Below are 19,548 nucleotides of genomic sequence, written 5' to 3'. Positions count from 1 at the left end.
TGGTGTCAATTACATACATACAAATTAAATTGGTTTAATACGTTTTATGACTGTATATCAAAATACTGTTTTTTCTTGTCCAGATACTTACAGTAGCAGTGCTGGTCTCCTTGTGGTACAGAAAAAGATCAGACTTTCATAGTTTCTTCAGCGTTACAGAGTTTGAGATCAAGGACCACAATGGTGCTATTCATCCAAAAGAGCACTTCACTTCATCTGTCTTTCCTCTGGAGAGACCTTCATGTCTTGAAGAGGTAATCTCCAGTCTCTATTTCAGTTTAATCAGTTCTGCATGTTTCTTCTGAAATATAAAGTTTATCCTCTGGGATTCGACAGCTGCTTAGAGCTCGCCGGCGAACTCGGTATCTGCGTCTTGTGCGCCCACCGACAGAGCTGAGGAAAACTCGTGGAAAGAAAAGAAGAGAAGCTCATCTTTGGAACAACCTCAGGTGTCTTTCTGTTTCTTTCTGTGTGTGTGCTCCTGTTTGTCCATCTTTTTGTATATAAAACGGTTTAAGGAATTATCTGTTTCTCTTCGTCCTCCAGAGATTTCTCTGTCTGTGTCTTCATGCTTTTCCTGGTGCTGTGTACATCTTATGGCAGCTCATTCCATGACCAATACCACCTCAATACATTTGTCAAAAAACTATTTACAAGGTAACAAAGGCTGTCTCCCTTTGTCTTTATTCATTCTCTGATGAAAACTCCAAGCATTTAAAAATCATTTATCTTTCCATAGAGACCATGATAATGCATTTATGTCCATACAAAAGCATGAGGACTGGTGGAAGTGGACTCAGACCAGTTTGCCAAATCTGCTGTACAAGAATGTTTCAATCAAAACTGAGGTAAGAAATGACGCCTAAAAAATGAAACGGGCAAAGAAAGATCTTATGTTTTACTACTAAAGAGTTACAGTGATAGTAATTAAATATCATTTATGACCTTTCATTTGATAGTCACACATTTTGATTGGAGAGCCAATCCTGCGGAAGATGGAGGCTCCCCGCACATTTCAGTGCTGGGTATGTAACAAAAAGAGATGCATTTGCAGTACATGTAGTATTCCACTGCCTATTTTATTCTTATCTGTAATAATATTTGAAAATGCTGGAATATAAAAAAATATGTTTGGGAAAAAATACACATATACATTTGAAAGTTTTCCACATTAAATAAAACAAATTACAAATTGTTATGCTTACTGTATGTTTACTGAAGTATTCATTTAGCTTTGAATTTACCTTTTGATTTATATACCGGCTTCTCAGGCCTCTGTTGTCACCACTGTACCAGAGTGTCTCCCTCTGTTTTTAATGGGGAGCAGATCACTGAGTTACCCACACTCCAGTGTCAAGATTCCTGTGACAAAGTCTCCAAGTACATGTGGTCGCCTGGGCTGCTACTCCGGACCAAGTGCTACAGTTGTTTTAGGACACACAAAGTAAGAAGTACCATACGCAGGCACACACAAAAAACTGATATGCTTTTTTAAAATAGATCTCTCCCAGATGCAAACATCCGCCATAAATATTCCTGTAAGATCAGGTTTAGGTCATGGTGTCAATATTGTCATCAGGTCCGACGCCGTTTCCAGACTGAAGCATCTGCATTCAAGTGGCTGGCTGGGCGGAGAGACAGTGGCCATTAGCGTCCACTTCACCTTGTACAGCCCTGCACCAAACTTGTTCACCAGCGTCACACTGCTCACTGAGCAGAGCCCCACCGGAGTCCTCCTGCCTTCTTCCAAAGTCCAGTCAGTTAGAGTGTATCGCACGCCTGCTGTGTGGGACTATGTTGTGATGATTTGCCAGGTAAAACGCCTTTAGCAGTAAAATAACAACATCAGACAGCCACTCAGATGCTGAGGATGGAAAGTCTATATCCAAAACTTTACAAACCACAACTTAATAAGCTTAAGAGGAAAAACAAACACAACACTGTATTGCATGTTCCATCAATGCTGCACTAACAATGACCATTTAGATCATTTCGTTGGCTAATAGTTCCTCATGCTTTTTCTTTCCCCCCTCCAGCTCCTTTTCCTTCTCTTTTCCCTGCTGCAACTTTGTCTTCAAGTGTCCACTATAGGGCAGCAAGGGCTGATGGGATACTGCAGGACACCCTACAACTGGCTGGAAGTGAGTCTTATCGCATATGCATAAAGGCACCCAGACAAAAGGAACAAATCCTACATGATCATGCACAAACGAAAAGCATTACAATATATATGTATAAAATGTTTCCAATTCTGCTTCACTGCTGTAGAAATATACCTAATTTCTCTCTCTCTTTTGCAGCTCATTCTGCTGACAGTGACCTTCGTGTACTATGTTTATTACGTCTATCACTCCGTTCTTACCATGGAACTTGTGGAGCAGCTGCAGACACACAACTACAGAGGACATGCTGATGTCAACCTGTTGGCCACCTGGGAACAAGTGAGAGAAAGAAATTAGCGAAGCTATAGAAACAAGGAGTGGAAAGACAGTACGACACATAGTCTACTGGCATAACGATGTTAGACTGACAAGTTAAACCTTACACTGTACTTATAGGACTGTTAAAGAAGGCGCAGAAGTTTTGTTTATTTGTCTTATATACATCTTTCAAACACATTGGGAGAGCCCAACTGTCTTCGTCCTGCAAGATATCACAATGTGGGATTTAAAGATGACGATTGACAGTGATGAAGATGCTCTTTGTCTCTGCAGCACATTCGTACGTTATGTGGCGTCACCCTCTTCCTTCTCACCACAAAGTGTGTGACTTTGCTGAGGGCGAACAGGACCCTGGCTCCCTCAGCTACGCTCCTCATTCGCTCGCTCGTCAGCCTCTTCAGGCCAGTGGTAAGCACAAAGTGAAGCACCACCGGTTACATTAAGAGCAGTGTTCAATTCAACCACTATGTCTACAGTTCTTTGTAAGACTATATCAAGTTTTCAAGTTTTGTATGATGCCTTATCAGAATTATGGCTATTTAAAGGGAAATTAAAAAACATTCTAATGTATCTTTTCTATATACTGTAGTAAAATATGTGCAATTAGTTTGAACTGAGAGACAGAGAGTGAAACTCTCCACTTTGTACTGTCCTAGATTTCAGGTCTGATCCTGCTGGTGGCCCTTTCATGTGTGGGAAATCTGCTGTTTGTACAAAACTGGGCCTTCAGCTCGCTTCCTCGCTCGCTTCAGACCGTCTTCTGTTACTACAGGGGTCACAGGGCCGATAGGGGCCTCCACCTATCGGGACATTACTTCCTTTCCGATGGAGTGCTCTGTTTGTCCTCCACTGTGGTGTGGATAGCAGTGGTACATATAAAAAAAATCCCTCTGTGTAAAAACAGTGACTGAGTGGTTTAGAAACTGACTGATTAATTGCTTTTGCTTTTTCAATGGGGAAAAAACAAATCTCACAAAGTTTTATCACACTTACGTTCTAACAGCCCATCTGTCGTTCAGGTGATGGCTGTGGTGTCCACAACAGTCAGAAGCACCAGAAGCTCTCGGAGCAGAAGGACAGTCTTCACTGTGGCAGAATTAGCCAGCTGTGTCAGGCAGAAGATGTCTGAGCTCACTTTGCAACGAAGACAGACCCTGAACGATAACTACATGGAGAGAAGGGTGAGAGAAATTCATTCCTTTTTTTCAATAAACAAAAATTCTGTAACTATAAACTGTCACGTCACTGGCTGTGCTATTTAAAGACCACATTGCATAAACCCAGCTGATTGTTGATGTCAAGTCACACTAAATAAATAACTTTCACACATTTTATCTACATATTCAAAAATTCAGAAAGTTATTTTGGGGTTTTTTTTTCAGACTTATTACCTTGAAGAGTTTGAACTCTTAGTAGATGAACTGTTGTTCAGACTCGACGCCCTCTCAAACAGCCTGCACCACACTTTGCCCTCCAAAGCTCATTGCTACGTGGAAGAAAGTCCTGTTATCTCACCTGTACAGGAATCTTCTCATGTGGATACACAGGTGAGGCAGTCTGATGTCAAACATGCAAAAAAAAAAAAAAAAAAACAGAGACACATGCATACAGTGCTTACACTCATATACAGTTAAACATTTTGTGGTTCTGTTGCAGGACTTTGTAAAAATACAAATGATAGAAGACACGCTGATGAATGATCACACAGATGGTCATGGAGAAAACCTGCCTGCATCTCCCTTGCTCAGGTATTACAATTTGACTGGCATCTGTGTAGTTTTGGGCTTAATTAAACCATTTTAACCAATACTGTAATATTATAAATTACAAAATGAGAATAAAATCATATGATTTCCTACATGACACTGCATTTACAGGTTCAAACTAGAACAGAAGATACTGCAACTCCTGCAGCAGAGAAGTCAAAGCAGAAAAAAACCCTCACAGACTGTTTGGACATCAAATTATCTGCAGCAACTTGGAAAAAAAGCAGAAGAAAATCCAAATGATCGAGAGCTGCAGACTTATTTAAGGGGGCAAAGCTGTCTGGTTCTCCCAGCATCAGACTCACTCATCAGGGTTTGGACAGAGGATGTTCTGGAGAAGCAAGCTGACCAGTGGACTAAAACAAAGAATTATTGCTGCTTAAAACCTCAGGCCACTCATACAGAGGTAGTGGTGGAGGCCCTGGTGCACGAGGAGCCTGAGAGTGAGGAGAGGGGCCAGAAAGCCTAACAGTGTACCAATTAAAAATACTTATATGTGCACTGAAGTTGCACATTCTGTACGTAGATAAATACGTTCATATCTCTTATCATAATACATTGTGAGTACTCCACCCATATCCTGCAAAGTGGCAGACACAGATCACTGCACTGGCTCCTCTCCCCACATGATTATATTATATTATATGATTATATTGATCTGTTCTCTAAATACACTGTCACCTTTAGGCTGCAAAGATGAATAGTTTGAGCATCATATGAGGAGTACGGACTGAAAATAAAGTCATTAAAGTCAGATGTCCCCCTGCTCTCAGTCATGACCCACTGGCCTGTTCCCATGTGCGCAAATCACACGCGGGGACGAGGGGCTGGAGTAACCAATGGCAACCTCCAACGTATCAGGCTCGGGAATTGAGTGGCGACTTGTGATTGGACGACAGCCGACGATGGGAACCAATCACAGGCTGGCAAGTCAGTGAAGTTCCCGGCGGAGGCGGCGTCGTGCGTGTTTTCAGAAGTCGTTAGTTAGTTTGTATGAAAGCACGAAGCTGAGGTTCCTGCAGCCACTCGTCAGTATTGATCCAGACAGCGTGTCTGTGCAGCCGACAGTGTTTTGATGACATTCATCAGTGTTATTAGCTAAGTTAATTAGCCGGCTACTTCGGAGAACCAAGTCGTTAACGCGGGGCCGCGTCGTCTGTGGACAATGAGGAAGATTGCTCTGCTGCTTATTGTGCTGCTCGGTGTTGCACATTTCGCAACTGTCAGCAGATGTGAAGATGGTAAGACTGAGCCTTTTATTTTATTTTTTTTTACAACCTAGTGTGATTATTGCAACTGGACAAGTTACGGTAAAGCAGCTTGTGCCCGTTTCCTGCGAGTTACTGTTATGCATACTAGCTAGCTAAGTTACTGTAGAGACTGCTTGTCCTGTTAGCGCGCTAGCTAACAAGGCTAGCAGGGTCAGCTAATGTCAGCAGGACTTCCACACAGAAATATGCTGCTACCAGACGCCCGAGTGTTCAACTCAATTAGTCCCTTTTCTGTCATGAGTTGTCGGTGTGCAGCGTTGTGACGGTGCAGGCGCACAGCTGTTACAGACAGGATATGTGTGGCTCTCACTTGCTCCATGCTACGTCCACGTCTGTCCTGTTTACTTAAAGAGTGTAAAAACACGCAGCATTCAGGTGGTGGTAACACGTTGCTCTACCTTCACTCCTTCTGAAACCAACCTGTATGTTTTCTTTTTACTTTTTTTTGGTATAAGATGCCACAGAAGAGGAGAAAGAGGGGGTTGATGAAGAGGACAGTGATGATGAGGAGGATGACGATGATGAAGATGATGACACAGAAGTGAAAGAAGAAAACGGGGTGCTGGTCCTCAACGACAAAAACTTTGACACTTTCATCGAGGGGAAAGACACAGTTTTAGTGGAGTTCTATGCTCCTTGGTAGGTTTGCTGTTAACTAAATTACTCTGCTCCTGTTACAAATCCACCCCAAGTTTCCATCTTTCTTTCCACAGCCTTGCAAACGTGCCATTATTCATCTATTCTGTGTTTATCCTTCAAGGTGTGGCCACTGCAAACAGTTTGCACCAGAGTATGAAAAAATTGCCCAAGCTCTAAAAGAGAATGACCCCCCTATACCTGTGGCCAAAGTGGATGCAACAGTAGCCACACAGGTAGCCAGCAAGTTTGACGTGTCGGGCTATCCCACCATCAAGATCCTTAAGAAGGGGGAGCCTGTGGACTACGATGGAGACAGGACCGAGAAGGGTAGGAATAAATCAGTACAGCCATTAAACACAAATTTCCTGTTTTTTAATAAAAAAAAGAAGAATTAGCATTAATATGGTGATTGTCTGACTGTTGCAGCCATTGTGGAGCGGGTCAAAGAGGTGGCTCAGCCAGACTGGAAGCCCCCTCCTGAGGCTACACTGGTGCTGACCACAGACAACTTTGACGAGACAGTTAACAACGCAGACATCATCCTGGTGGAGTTCTACGCACCATGGTCAGTCAGCAGACTGTCAATTAAAAAATACAGATAGTGAGATGTATTGGTTTAGACGCGACGCAGACGTGCATTAGACAGATAATCAAACTTTCTAAAACCATTTTAAACCTCTTCCTCATTACTGGCCTGTTTTATTGACCTTCAGGTGCGGACATTGTAAGCGTTTGGCTCCAGAGTACGAGAAGGCAGCCAAGGAGCTGAGTGAGCGCTCTCCTCCCATTCCTCTGGCCAAGGTGGACGCCACTGTGGAGAATGAAATTGCCTCACGCTTTGGAGTGACAGGCTATCCCACCCTGAAGATCTTCAGGAAGGGCAAAGTGTTTGACTACAACGGACCCAGAGAGAAGTATGGTAAGTCCCATCTCTCGCTGTTTTCCTTCTATGCTGAGGTTTTCATGTGCTCTATGTGCGCCAAGATGCACATTCAATTTCTGTTTATCTACCTCCTTCATGTTTGGTCTAGGCATCGTTGACTACATGGCTGAGCAGGCAGGGCCTCCCTCCAAACAGGTCCAGGCTGTCAAACAGGTGCAGGAGCTCATCAAGGATGGTGATGATGCTGTCATAGTTGGTGTGTTCTCCAGCGAAGAGGACCCGGCATATGAGAGCTACATTGAGGCTTGTAAGTAGTTTCACCAAGAGCTGGATGCAATGCATCACTACATTTTATTATAATTGGTGAATGTTGTGCAGTTCTGTGTCTCTAAACCATCAAGATGGATACAAGCATACGACATACGACTTATGATACGTTACCAGACTGCTATGAAAGTACTATAAGATTTAAATCTTTGGACATTCAGTCTCCTTTATTTCTTTTGTCTAAGATCTGTACACAGACCATCTTAAACTCTTTCTGGATATTCTTGAAATTTCAATCAGAAATATATCAGGATTTTTTTCTCACTGCTGTTCATCTTTCTGTCAGGTAACGCACTGAGGGAGGACTTCACCTTCCGCCACTCCTTCAGCTCTGAAGTAGCCAAACTGCTCAAAGCGTCTCCTGGTCAGATTGTCATTGTTCAGCCTGAAAAGTTCCGCTCCAAATATGAGCCAGCGTTGCACACGCTCACAGTGAAGGTACTTTTTTTTTTTTTTTTTTTTTAAACTAGTCTTTTAATTTGGTTTCGTCAGATATGAAACTCTGAATCATACATGCTGCCTGCTTTCTTTCAGTTGTTGTATCGGTGCATAAATAGACTAGATTAGCAGTGAGGGTTTCACCTGACACTGAAGAGCGTTAATTTTCTGATATTTGGGGAACACATGAGTGACTCACTTATCACACAGGACTCTACATCGGTGTCAGAAGTGCAGGAGTTCTTCAAGAAACATGCCATTCCTCTGGTTGGCCACAGGAAACCAAGCAATGATGCTAAGCGCTACACCAAGCGGCCCCTGGTGGTTGCATATTATGGAGTTGACTTCAGCTTTGACTACAGGAAAGGTGAGTTCCCCATAAATGTAATAGGTTTGACCTGTAATCTTGCCTATGAGTAAGTATGGAGAATTGACTCTGCTGTTACAAACCTCTTATCTTCATCTTTCCTTTTCAGCTACACAGTTTTGGAGGTCCAAGGTTCTGGAAGTTGCCAAAGAATTCCCAGAATACACATTTGCCATTGCTGATGAGGAGGACTACGCAGACGAGCTGAAGAGCCTGGGCCTGAGCGAGAGTGGAGAGGAAGTTAATGTGGGAATTCTGGCAGATGGAGGCAAAAAGTTTGCTATGGAGCCCGAGGAGTTTGATTCAGAGGTGCTGCGAGACTTTGTTATAGCTTTTAAGAAAGGTGAGTGTTGAGTTCTGTTTTATTGCAACATGAGGATGTTTTGTAGTAGCAGCTGTGTGAGGTTTCTATAATACACTTTTCACACCGATTTCACAATACTCGTCCATAGGGAAGCTGAAACCCATCATCAAGTCTCAACCAGTGCCAAAGAACAACAAAGGACCAGTTAAGGTTGTGGTGGGGAAGACTTTTGATGAGATCGTCATGGACACTCAGAAGGATGTCTTGATCGAGTTTTATGCTCCCTGGTGTGGCCATTGTAAGAAACTGGAGCCGGATTATTTGGCTCTGGGCAAAAAATACAAAGGGGAGAAGAATCTGGTGATTGCCAAGATGGACACCACAGCTAACGATGTGCCAAACGAGAACTACAAAGTGGAGGGCTTCCCTACGATATACTTTGCCCCAAGCAACAGCAAGCAGAGCCCTGTCAAATTTGAAGGTGGAGACCGAACAGTGGAGGGTCTTAGCAAGTTCTTGGAAAAGCACGCCACAAAGCTATCACAGGAGAGGGATGAACTTTGAAAATACCTCTCCAGTTAAGAACTTTAAGTGCGCTCAGGCAGAGTCTTAGAGAGGACACTGAGGAGGCCTCTGGGAAGGTGAAGGGAACGCAGTGGAGTTGATCTTTGTTACTGAGTTGCTGTGATGATTACGTTCACTCATTGTTATAGTTTCTGTTCATTCCGAGAGATTCAGCTTTCTTCTGTTTCTTAAAGCATGTAAGCACTGTTGAAGATTAACATCTTTTTAAATAAAACTCAAAATGACGGCAGCTTTTGGTGCCAGCACTCAAATAAGACTCATTACTGTAAAACGATACAATCCTCAATAGCAAGTGTCATTTAATTAAACATTTAAGAACATTAAAACATTAATAGTTCTGAAACAGACTTTGAAACACACCGATTGCCCTGCAAGTCACAGTAATTCTCCATTAGGGTGCATCAGCTTATCAACTGACAAGTTATTGAAATAGACGCCAAAAACTAATTTGTTAATGTCTTAGGAGGAGAGGGATGCACCTGAAGCAGCATCTGAAATATTTTAAACTCACAGATAATAAGTCAATGCTAAAATGTTATCCTGAACGTTACGAACTTTGCTGGGCAGTACTTGGCAAAAAAGTGCATCATGTCCCAAATATAACATCCTCACATACACGTTTTCTTTAGCTGTCCAAACAAGGAAACAAAAGTGTTCTGATGCAAAACAGAAGATTTTTTTAAAATCTGAGACATCAGTGTGCAGAAAGTGTTAAGATTTCTGCCTCATTCACACAAAGGCACTTGAAGATACTGGCACTGAATTCTGGCTGTCAGATGTTGGAGGGTTGTTAAGAAAACTCCTGAGTGAACCACTGGTGGAACTCGCAGATCCTCTCCAGCACAATTTTCAGCTTATCAGTGGGAGGCAAGATGGTCATCCTGGACAGAGGAAGACGACAGAAACATGTGGCTTTAGGGAATTGCTGTCCGGTGTAGGTAAAACAGAAGGAACATTGTGAGGATCCTTGATTTAATAAAAATAAGAGTCCAGCTTGCTTTGAGGCTGCTGCACTAACCTGAAGTGGAAGGTTCCCTCTTTCTGACCGAAGCCACTTCCTGGCACCAGGCAGATCCCCTTCTCCTCCAGCAGCCTCATACAGTAGAACATGTCTGGTTCCTGGCCTTCCTCCTGTGGACACACACCTTTTTTAGATATAACGATCTAGGCAGGGAAGTAAATCAGAGTGGTGTGTGTTTGTGTGTGCGACCAGACCTTGGCCTTGATAATGGCCTTCTGAGGTAAAGTGATACGGGGGAAGGTGTACATGGCCCCCTGGACTGGGTTACAGGTGATACCAGGTACTGTGTTGAAGATCTCTTCTGTTAGCCTGGCCTTCTCTGCCAAAGCTGCTAGCACATCTGTCCGCTCCTGGAGGAGAAGCAAATTAACTGTCAGGGATGAAAGGTCACACGAAGTGAAACCCAGCAGCAAAATGCAAAACAACAACGTCGACGTTTGGTTTAGACGTGGCCTTGAAATGGCACCAGTATTAGTTAGTCTTTCCACCCCCTTTAGGCCAACAGAGGTAGGACAATTATTACTACTGAACTGTACATCACACCCTCTTTAGGTCGAGGGGGGGGTAGTACAAGTCCACAAACTCTGCAGGACAACTGTGGACTAGATTTCCCACTGTAAATATTTTAATTCTTCTGGTTAACTGATATGCACACACATACATAGACACTAGTATTGTGGTTAATTTGATTGTATTTAATTCTTTTGTTTAGTCACTAATGAAAGTATGTCACTATATAAAAGTCTGATTATTCACAAGTGCAGTTAGATGTGCCGTGCAAGGACTTTCAGCTCTAGGGCACACGCGCACACACACACACACAAACACACACACACACACACTTTATCATATGGCATTTGCAAATGTTTACAGAAGTAATTCAGTGTTTGCATACACTCCGAGCATTACCAGGGTGTGCGCTAACTGGTTAGCTTTGTGTGTTTTCCAAACCTTCATAAATGAGGTGTAGGAAGGCTCATCGGGCTGCGGGGGGTTGACCACCAGATCCAGAAGAGCCTGTCCAGGAACAGGGGGGCACAGACGCACCGACACTAGTTTGGTGAGTTGGGCCTTCACCTCTGGGTCCATGTTAATCACCTCCATGTAGCCTCCACGGAAACCACACCTAACAAATGCAAACAGATGAAAGGAAAAAGTCCAACATAAAGTGTGTACAGGAGATGCACACGTCAGCAGCAGGAGCAGGGTCGTTTAAAGGTGACCTGTGGAGGGTTTTTGTAAACAAGTTCAAGTATTAAATCAAATTTGCATTACGCAAGTACAGTTACTCACCAAAGTAACCTTGAGGTGATTCAAACATGTTGAGTATACGTGCAGTATTTTTTCATAAAGCATTTGCAAAGTGATTTTTTGAGTCATTATCACAGTATAAAACTATTGTCCAAGCTGTGTATGTATTGAGTCACCCGTGTGCCCATGCATGAGAAAAAAAAAACAAACAAAAAACTAGAACGCATTTAAAAATAAACAGCTAATTAGTGGCATAAAAACTTGAGTGGACTTGTTTGAATGATTCATGTTGAAAGGCTTGTTTTTACACACAATTCTAATCTGTGTGTATGTGTGCATCTAGGCTGTACTTACTCTCCCATGTAGCATTTGGATGTGGAGTGGAAGGAGGCCATCTCCACTGTGCTGGAGTACTCTGGTCCCATATCAAACAAAACCTTTTTGAAGGAGTGAAACTTGGAGCCTTCTGCATACACATTATCCTGGTAGACCTAAAAATCAGACAGCATAAGAACAGCTTCAATACGCAGGCCTCTATTAAAAGCACCTTATTCATAAGAATCTAAAAGAAAACATCTGCACAAATAAGAATTACTGTAAGAAGAGTCGTGTAATATATTTAACTTACAATGTTAAACAGGGAACAAACTATGACATTTTGGAATGCAGTTGTCATGTCATCAACCAAGATGATACATAGGTATATTTTTATTGTCTCTTATCAGCCTGCAAGATCATAGGTAAAGCTGCAGCTGCAACTAATACTGAGGTAGATGGAATTACATCAGTGAGATTGTGAAAAGACAACATGGTGTGTAAATTACTTCATCAGCCATTAGGAAGAGATGTTCCTCTTTGGCAAATCGGATCACGTCTTCGATGCACTGTCTGCTCTGGACTTGACCTATAACACCAGAGTTTAATGATTAGAAGAGATGCAGACAGAGGGAGAGAGAAAACCAAATATTATTTTGGTGTCTAAAATACTATAAGATTTCCAAGTCACCTGAACTGAACTGATGTTCATATTTAAAGCATAAAAATCAAATCCACATTTACTATGATTAATTAGGAAATTCCAGCTATTGTCATGAAGATACTAAAACCAGACAAACCAGTGGGGTTTCCTGGGTTGATGATGCAGAGGACACGAGGATTGCAGTGCTGCTTGGCTGCATCGAGTGCTCTCCTGAGTTCTTGGACATCCAGACTCCAACACCTGTCCTCGTCCAGGTAGTAACTGATCTGCACGGCGCCCTGGTCTGCCACAGTGGCTGAATAGAGAGGGTACTGGGGGATGGGGATCATCACCCCTGTACGAGTATGACCCTCACCGCATGTCAGCAACTTCAGAATGGTCTTGGTGTGGGTGGGGAAGCAGGGAGAAAGAAGCAGAAGAGTGCAAAATGAAAGAAAATAGGTAATATTGTGTGTTAATACATACACAAGCAGAAGAATGGTTGCGCAACCAATGAGGCTTGGTTATTTGGCACCACAAAATATGAGACAGTTACATAACACAATACTGACATACATACTGAAGGACAAACGTCACAGGTGTTCTCAGAGTGCAGGACAGATCTACTTTATGACAGCAGAGTAAACAAACACACCTATATGTATACATATCAAGCAAAGGTAGGGTGATGAGGATATCTTCAAGTGGCCGTATCTTAAAGTCAAGCTGCAAAAAACGATTTCAAACTGAGGTGACAGTGACAAAGGTCTGTGAGCGTAGTAATGTCACACATGTGCAAAGTACAGCCGAGTATATAATTAACACGGAACGGATTCATGGGTCAATTAAAACAAAAAAAAGAAACAGGCTTGTGGCGTGTCAGCACTTTTGTGGAAAGGGGACATTAAAGAGTGTAATCCATACCACGATGGCATCACTGGCCCCCGTGGAGAGGTAGATGTTGTCGGGGTTGGAAGGGATTCCACCATCTCTCCTCTCTATGTAGCGCGCCACATCCTGACGGACACACTCGATCCCCTGGCTGGTACTGTAGGCCCCTTCAACACATGACAATGAACTTTGATCAGTTGATGGCCTGTTTAAATAGTGCCCAGATGCAGACAGTCCAGATAAATTATTAATGAAGAGACAAACTCAGGCAGAAGCGAGTGTGTGTGTGCTGGGAGGACGGGATGCACGGTGCGAATGTGATTGGAAGACTGAACGGGGGGAGTCTTCTCACCTATGCTGTGGCCTCCACAGGAGTCAAGTATACGCTGAGCTCTTTTTTTGGCATCCTCTGGAAAGTTATTGTCTTCCAGGAGTTCAGGGTAAGAACACAGAGCCAAGACCTGAAAGAAGAAAGAAAACAAACCCCAGCATGTGTAACATTAACAGGTGTCTTACACATTGAACAAACACAAATCAGTCACAACGCTAACTCCATCTGGTGGCTTCAATGTTGTGGTAGACAGGGAGTTCAGAATGGGCAGCTACACAGAACCGTACACAGTGTCCTGACACGTGTCGATCAAGGCCAGCATTTCATGTTCCCAATGCTGATCCCTGTCCACTAGGACATTAAAACCAGTGCAGATACTACTGTTATGATAAGTGCTACCTGCCTATTATAACACCAGCTTTGAAATAACTGAAGCAAAGACTGTACAAAGTTGTCCAACCTGTCTGAAAAATGTGATCGGCTTCTGACCCATTGCATGGGCGTCGCCTATGTTTGCCTTGATGACTTCTGTGAAAGGTTTCTTGACTCCCTGGAGGGATAAGAGAGAGAGAGAACTGCAACAACAGGTTTTACTGGGTAAATATGAATGTGGAGGAACAAATGTTGAATACAGATACAGAAACTGTTTCAATTTCCTTTCATTCTTGCATATGGCAGCTTTTCAACATACACAATGTGTCTGAACATATAAAGAGTAAATGCAGGAGTAAAGACACGGTCCAGACTCTAAAGTGCCAAAAGTTGGTTTCATTTTTTTCCTTACACACCTTTTTTGCTCCATTCTTAATTATTCAACTTACATTGTTTTTAAAATCACTTCTTCACTGGCATTTCTGTGAATTGCTGCAAACACCATGTAGGAGCAATGTTTCTAAGGCAATTAATGTGTCGCCTTAGTTGTGAGGAGTAAAGAGGAGGACGTCCTGTAGTGACTCTTCAGTAAAACTGTGAGAAAACTATGCAAATATGTGCATTTTGTGCCCCTTAACATTATTAAGCTCAAGATCCAAATAGGATTTATTTATATCGGCTGAAAGTCTCCCTCATTCTTCTAACTCCTGTATTTACAATCTTAAAAGGTGACCATAATAAGGAACAGTTTGCAGTAAAGCTAATTGTCCCTCACTTGCCTTGTGTGGACCTATAAGCTCTGTGGTGTTACCACGTAATGGCTGCTCATTTAAATCACTGATGCATCTCGTCTTATTTGCAGCCCCAGTTTTTTACGAGTCTGTTTTGGTCTGTGAAGTGGGACGGCCTGGCCTAGGCAGCAATGGTGCTGTTGGAGATCACAGAGAGGCACTAGCCCTCTTGCGGTTTGTGGCTAGGGTATTACTTAAAATCTGCTGCCCTCGTCCAATCGTGTAATGAGCCTGAGCCTTTTCATTTTATTTTTCATCTCTTCACCTAAACCATTTAGCTCCCTCTATCCTATTTTTCTTTATCAAATTTTAAAGGCTTCCTCGTCATCTCTTTGACTTAATTGAATCCCGGGGGCTCTGGTTTGGCATCTGTTCCTCCGCTTGACAGTTACAACATACTGCGCCAGGTAATATTAAATTATGTAATGTGACAGACAGGGTTGAGCAATATGGCTGAAATAGATAGTGTGGCAATCGTGACATGTTTAAGACGTTATGATTTGTACATTTGAAACCACACGATTAAAGAGTTTAGTGCAAATAAAACTGAAAATGTCATATTTCATATTACCAGTAAAAAAAAATGTCATAGCACAATCTTCATCATCATCATCATCATCATCATCATCATATACACAATTTGACTCAAATAAGAAAAGTGGTAAATATGAGGTATTACACAGCTCTATATCTAATCCACCGCTTGTCCTGCTATTGAGTAGAAAAGTGGTGTAATGCCCGATTCAAATAGTGTGGCCTTTCATTTGCAGTCAGTCAAAGAAGATTAGTAGTATTATTGCTTTTCAACTAGGTCAATTCTGGACCAAACCAGGAAATATAAATTCATGATACATAATACTGCAGTGCCATAAAACAAAAGGATTGCACCACCTTTTCTGTCACCTGTGTCCCCGATTGAAAGTCCTGGCACATTCCTTTCACTTTCACCAACATATTCTTGGAAACTTGTTTCATCTTGTGCTTTGCACAACTGCATGAAGATGAGGGAATGCAGGTACGCCGTGGGGGGTTCAGCAAACTGGTGGCTTGTTAGCTCATAAAGGAAGAAGACTGGACCGTAGTCACACAAACCTACATTCAAGCTTAAGTGCATCACTAATCCCGTCATTCAGGACACAGGAGAGGTTGGGACAGGGAGTCTTATTTCGTTTAAATGGCACTTACACAATCCTTGTCATTATTGTGTTTTGTAGGACAAAAAAAGAAACAAGCCTCAAATAGCACAGGGTGAACTCTCCTTTAGACAAAGTGCATATTACCATTACCAAGTGAAGACTACAGGTTTCTCTGGGTTAGCTTTAAGTTACGTGTGACCTTACTTGAAATCTAGGAAACTGGATGCAGCGCGTTTCCTTTTCAGTCCTTGTCCCTGCCTGTTCTTGAGCAACAAAGAGGCCGCTGTTCTCGGGAAAAGAGAAGAGCCAGGCCTTTCCCCGGCTCAGCACAGAGTTCTCTTGCTCTGTCAGCACCAGGCACTGACTACACAGGCCGGACTAGTGAACCACGCCAAGAAACACTGCGGGTCACCAGGCCTGAAACAGTCCTGAATTCATGTTTCACTTAGTCTCATGAAATAATCTGAAACCGTCATCTCTTCAAGAACATCCAGTCATGCTGGAATAATTGTTACTGGTCTAATCCACGCTCCAACTGGCTGAAGCTGAAGCGTACTGATAACCAACCACTGCTGCTTCGTCATGTGATCTATCTAATTCAGCACCATTTCTAAGAAGGCGGCAACTTAGCTGAAACTGTCCATTTCAGAAGAGAGGGGGCCCAGGCACCGCTTATAGAAGAACTGTATACAAATAATTGGCAGCAGCTGGGGTACAAGCCAAAATTATCTCGCTGGAACAGCAGACAATTCATGCCAGATGTGTGGTTAAGGATGTTAGGGGCATCATCGCCACACTAGCACACACATGCACAAACACACACCCATGCACAAAATATGCTGAGCTATCAGTAAAAGTGTTCCAGTCACAGATCTGACAGGAAGTAAAGCCCCAGATGCCTGGGTCACTGCAGCCATACGAACCCTCCTGACCCCTCAGAAAGCTCCTGGATTTTACAGTTGAAATCGTTTTTGAACTTGTAGCTAATCCGTATGTTTTCTCTGGAGAAACACTTTGTTAGTACACTCTAAATGGTATGATTTAAGACTTACTCATACATGAATAATGCACCAGTTTGCAACTTACATTACTTATAATTGTAATGACTTATTATGGCCTCAAATTCAGTCAGATCTCCTTGTGCTTCTTCCTTTTTAATCAAAAGTCATGTACCTACCACCTTCTGACTGGCGCCGGCCTGTGGCCACGCCTGCGCCCTCTTGGCCATAACCCAAGAAGTATGATTTGTCACTCGAGGCTGCATAAAAAGAGCATCTAATGATTAAGTAGTGAGATGAGTCATCAAGACTTTGTGTCCGGCAGTAAAACATTTGGAAGTTAATGAGAAATTTGGGAAGAAACTGAGCGTAATTCTGATCTCTCAGTCTGTCCTCTAGTAACCTATCACTCTGTACCGTACAGTACTCAGTATGAAGTTATTCAGGAAGGATTCGTGACAAAAGGTTTTTTTGTTTGACACTGTTAAGTGTTAAACTGTTTTCTTTTGCAGTAAGATTTTAGTCAGAAACGCATTACGTTTGGTTTGTTTCTTCTGTTTCAAGCTGAGGAAAAACACGTGGAGTACTAAGAACTTAAAGACTTTCAGCAGAACTAGGGTGGCCTGTAATGAGCCTCCTTGCAGAGAAAGGCCCCTGAGTGAGCTGTGGCCTCTCAGCTTCAATCCAATGAATTCCTTCCTTCTGCGGGGAGGGGGGGAGGTAGGCAAATCCAGAGAGACAAAAGAGAACTGAGAATGTACTCTCTCTCTTATGTAATAACCATCCTCTACATAGACGTCGTCCTCTTTGGATCCTGCAGCCGCCTCAGGCCAAAGTAAGGGAACGCACAGTCAAAGCTAACCAGCCCCCCTTCAGCTCATGAGTGTTTGTAAAATTGCTATAACTACAGAGGGGGTTGCGTTACAGGCTCCCCGCACAAGACTTCCTGTGCAACCTGCTTGGCTTTGCCTAGAAAAGCCCAGTGAATCAATTTTACCCCTGGAGAATGTAACACGAGTTGTTGTGCAGAAGCAGAACATGCAGCACACCACAGCTGACATGCAGCAACTTTTAAAAGCTGACATACTGTGTATGTCCTCAACTCTCCCCGTCCGTCAGCAAAAAAGTGTGAGTGCACAGCTCTTTCTGAGGGTTCCCCACTTCTCTTTCCCCTCTCACCACAGAAAGAGCAGAGAATAAACCTTTACAGCTGACTGACACTTAGAAGAGCCTTTAATATCTTTACAAACTGCAGTGTGTCAATAAAAAAAAAAGGGGGATTTCCAAGAAGTTTACATAAAAAAAATCTAATGAGTAACTTTGAAATAAACACACCTGTGTATCTGTTGTTGGCTGAAGTCAAGCTCCAGCTGATGAAGCGGATCAACTACAGCTGTGTGCTTCACCTAGTCTTCCTCTGTCCCTCATGTCACCATTTCAGTTCTGGATTCACTAGAAACCTGCTTTTTTTTTTTTTTTTAACCCTCTCTCCTCATGTGAAGAACAAAGCAGGGCTGCATGGTGCACGTCAAACGCTCTTTACCTGTTTCAGCTCCCTCTCTATCTGCATCGCCCGCTGCACTATTGGACCCCGCACCGCGTACTCGACCTTCCTGACGTTGGGGTTCATGTTGTCCAGAGTCAACACCTTGCCCACGCAGGACACCCCGTTCACCGCCGGCTGGGACATGGTCTCTGAAACACGGAGGAAGTTGGAGAGCTACCGGCAGCTGGAACCGAACGAGCCCCGCCGAAGTGGATCCGCTGGGCGCAGTAGTTGAGCGGGGACCGGACCGGGTCGGGTCGGGTCGGACTCTGGTGTTTACTCTCTCTCCTGCTCCTCGGAGCTACAACTGACTCCTCACAGCCCCCGTGTTCATATTCCCACCCGCCCGCTCGCCCCGCCCTCGCACGCTGCTGCTGCTCGTGGTTGGTTGGATTTCTTCACCGGCTCCTCTGGGGTTTCAGCGCCAAATGACGGCTTCAAGGCCCGGTGAGGAAAAAGTGTCCTCCAGGGACAGACAGGGACCTCAGGGACATGCTTTACAGCTGCTGCTGTCCTGGTATTTATACTTAATACAGTCATGTTGCAGAAGTGGATTCTTAAAAAATATGAATAATGAATCATTGTTTATATTAATATGGATCAACCATCATCATCATCATCATCATCATCATCATTAAATACTTGTTGTTTAAGTCTTAGTGGTTCTATGACCTCTGATGAACATTCAACAGTCAATTTCAAAGTGTTGCACAGGGTGGGATAAATGTTGGAGGGGGTTGATAAGTAGGTTAATCTAACCAGTTTTTATATCATTATTATTATTATTATTATTATTATTATTATTATTATTTTGCTATACGTCACCACTGTAACTTAGTTTCAAACTCGTTTGATTTCAAATTAGGATTTTGAAATCAAACAAGTGGGATTTAGGGATTTAGATAAACAGTGTAGAAACTACAGTCATTTTTATTCACAGGTGAATTTTAGCTCTCATTCTAAGTTTTAGAACAATTATTAATAATAATAATAATAATAATAATAATAATACATTTATTTATAGAGCACTTTTCTAAACATAAGTTACAAAGCGCTTCACAAAAGAGACAAAAAAAAAAAACAAAAAAACATGTAGCCCAACAAGATCAACTTGAGCAAGCACTAGGCAAACAGTGGAGAGGAAAAACTCCCCTTAGGGAAGAAACCTCCAGCAGAACCAGGCTCAAGTTAAACGGCCATCTGCCTCGACTGGTTGGGGTGCAGGAAACAGT

General features: G+C 42.9%; 3 protein-coding genes across 3 annotated transcripts in view; 2 read left to right on the top strand and 1 right to left on the bottom strand.

Annotated features, from left to right (window-relative positions):
* LOC113164615 (polycystic kidney disease 1 like 1) overlaps window positions 1-4,981 on the top strand; it is a 30,179-nt gene extending 25,198 nt beyond the window's left edge. The window contains exons 41-55 of the mRNA XM_026363988.1: window positions 84-254; window positions 337-449; window positions 547-657; window positions 740-848; window positions 960-1,025; window positions 1,272-1,444; window positions 1,580-1,814; window positions 2,037-2,141; window positions 2,301-2,441; window positions 2,715-2,849; window positions 3,098-3,310; window positions 3,461-3,622; window positions 3,824-3,988; window positions 4,098-4,189; window positions 4,319-4,981. Of these exons, the coding sequence (XP_026219773.1) occupies window positions 84-254; window positions 337-449; window positions 547-657; window positions 740-848; window positions 960-1,025; window positions 1,272-1,444; window positions 1,580-1,814; window positions 2,037-2,141; window positions 2,301-2,441; window positions 2,715-2,849; window positions 3,098-3,310; window positions 3,461-3,622; window positions 3,824-3,988; window positions 4,098-4,189; window positions 4,319-4,676 (2,349 nt within the window). The 3' untranslated portion in view covers window positions 4,677-4,981. The remainder of the gene's footprint in view (window positions 1-83; window positions 255-336; window positions 450-546; window positions 658-739; window positions 849-959; window positions 1,026-1,271; window positions 1,445-1,579; window positions 1,815-2,036; window positions 2,142-2,300; window positions 2,442-2,714; window positions 2,850-3,097; window positions 3,311-3,460; window positions 3,623-3,823; window positions 3,989-4,097; window positions 4,190-4,318) is intronic.
* Window positions 4,982-5,154: 173 nt separating this feature from the next.
* Window positions 5,155-9,588, top strand: pdia4 (protein disulfide isomerase family A, member 4). The gene is made up of 10 exons (XM_026361768.1): window positions 5,155-5,448; window positions 5,934-6,117; window positions 6,239-6,444; window positions 6,544-6,682; window positions 6,831-7,036; window positions 7,149-7,307; window positions 7,614-7,765; window positions 7,976-8,132; window positions 8,242-8,475; window positions 8,585-9,588. Exons 1-10 carry the CDS (start codon window positions 5,373-5,375, stop codon window positions 8,998-9,000), a joined length of 1,929 nt encoding a protein of 642 aa, XP_026217553.1. The 5' UTR covers window positions 5,155-5,372; the 3' UTR covers window positions 9,001-9,588.
* On the bottom strand, window positions 9,304-18,647 carry si:ch211-217a12.1 (alanine aminotransferase 2-like). Its single transcript, XM_026361769.1, has 11 exons — window positions 18,314-18,647; window positions 13,934-14,023; window positions 13,495-13,603; window positions 13,176-13,309; window positions 12,409-12,652; window positions 12,118-12,197; window positions 11,648-11,784; window positions 10,994-11,168; window positions 10,237-10,392; window positions 10,040-10,152; window positions 9,304-9,902 (listed from the first exon to the last, which is right to left on the bottom strand). Exons 1-11 carry the CDS (start codon window positions 18,458-18,460, stop codon window positions 9,812-9,814), a joined length of 1,476 nt encoding a protein of 491 aa, XP_026217554.1. The 5' UTR covers window positions 18,461-18,647; the 3' UTR covers window positions 9,304-9,811.
* Between the last annotated feature and the right edge of the window lie 901 nt (window positions 18,648-19,548).

Source organism: Anabas testudineus, chromosome 2 (assembly GCF_900324465.2).
Source record: "Anabas testudineus chromosome 2, fAnaTes1.2, whole genome shotgun sequence".
NCBI lineage: Eukaryota > Metazoa > Chordata > Actinopteri > Anabantiformes > Anabantidae > Anabas > Anabas testudineus.
Note: the sequence above shows the minus strand (reverse complement) of the source record. Positions and strands in the feature narration are given on the sequence as shown.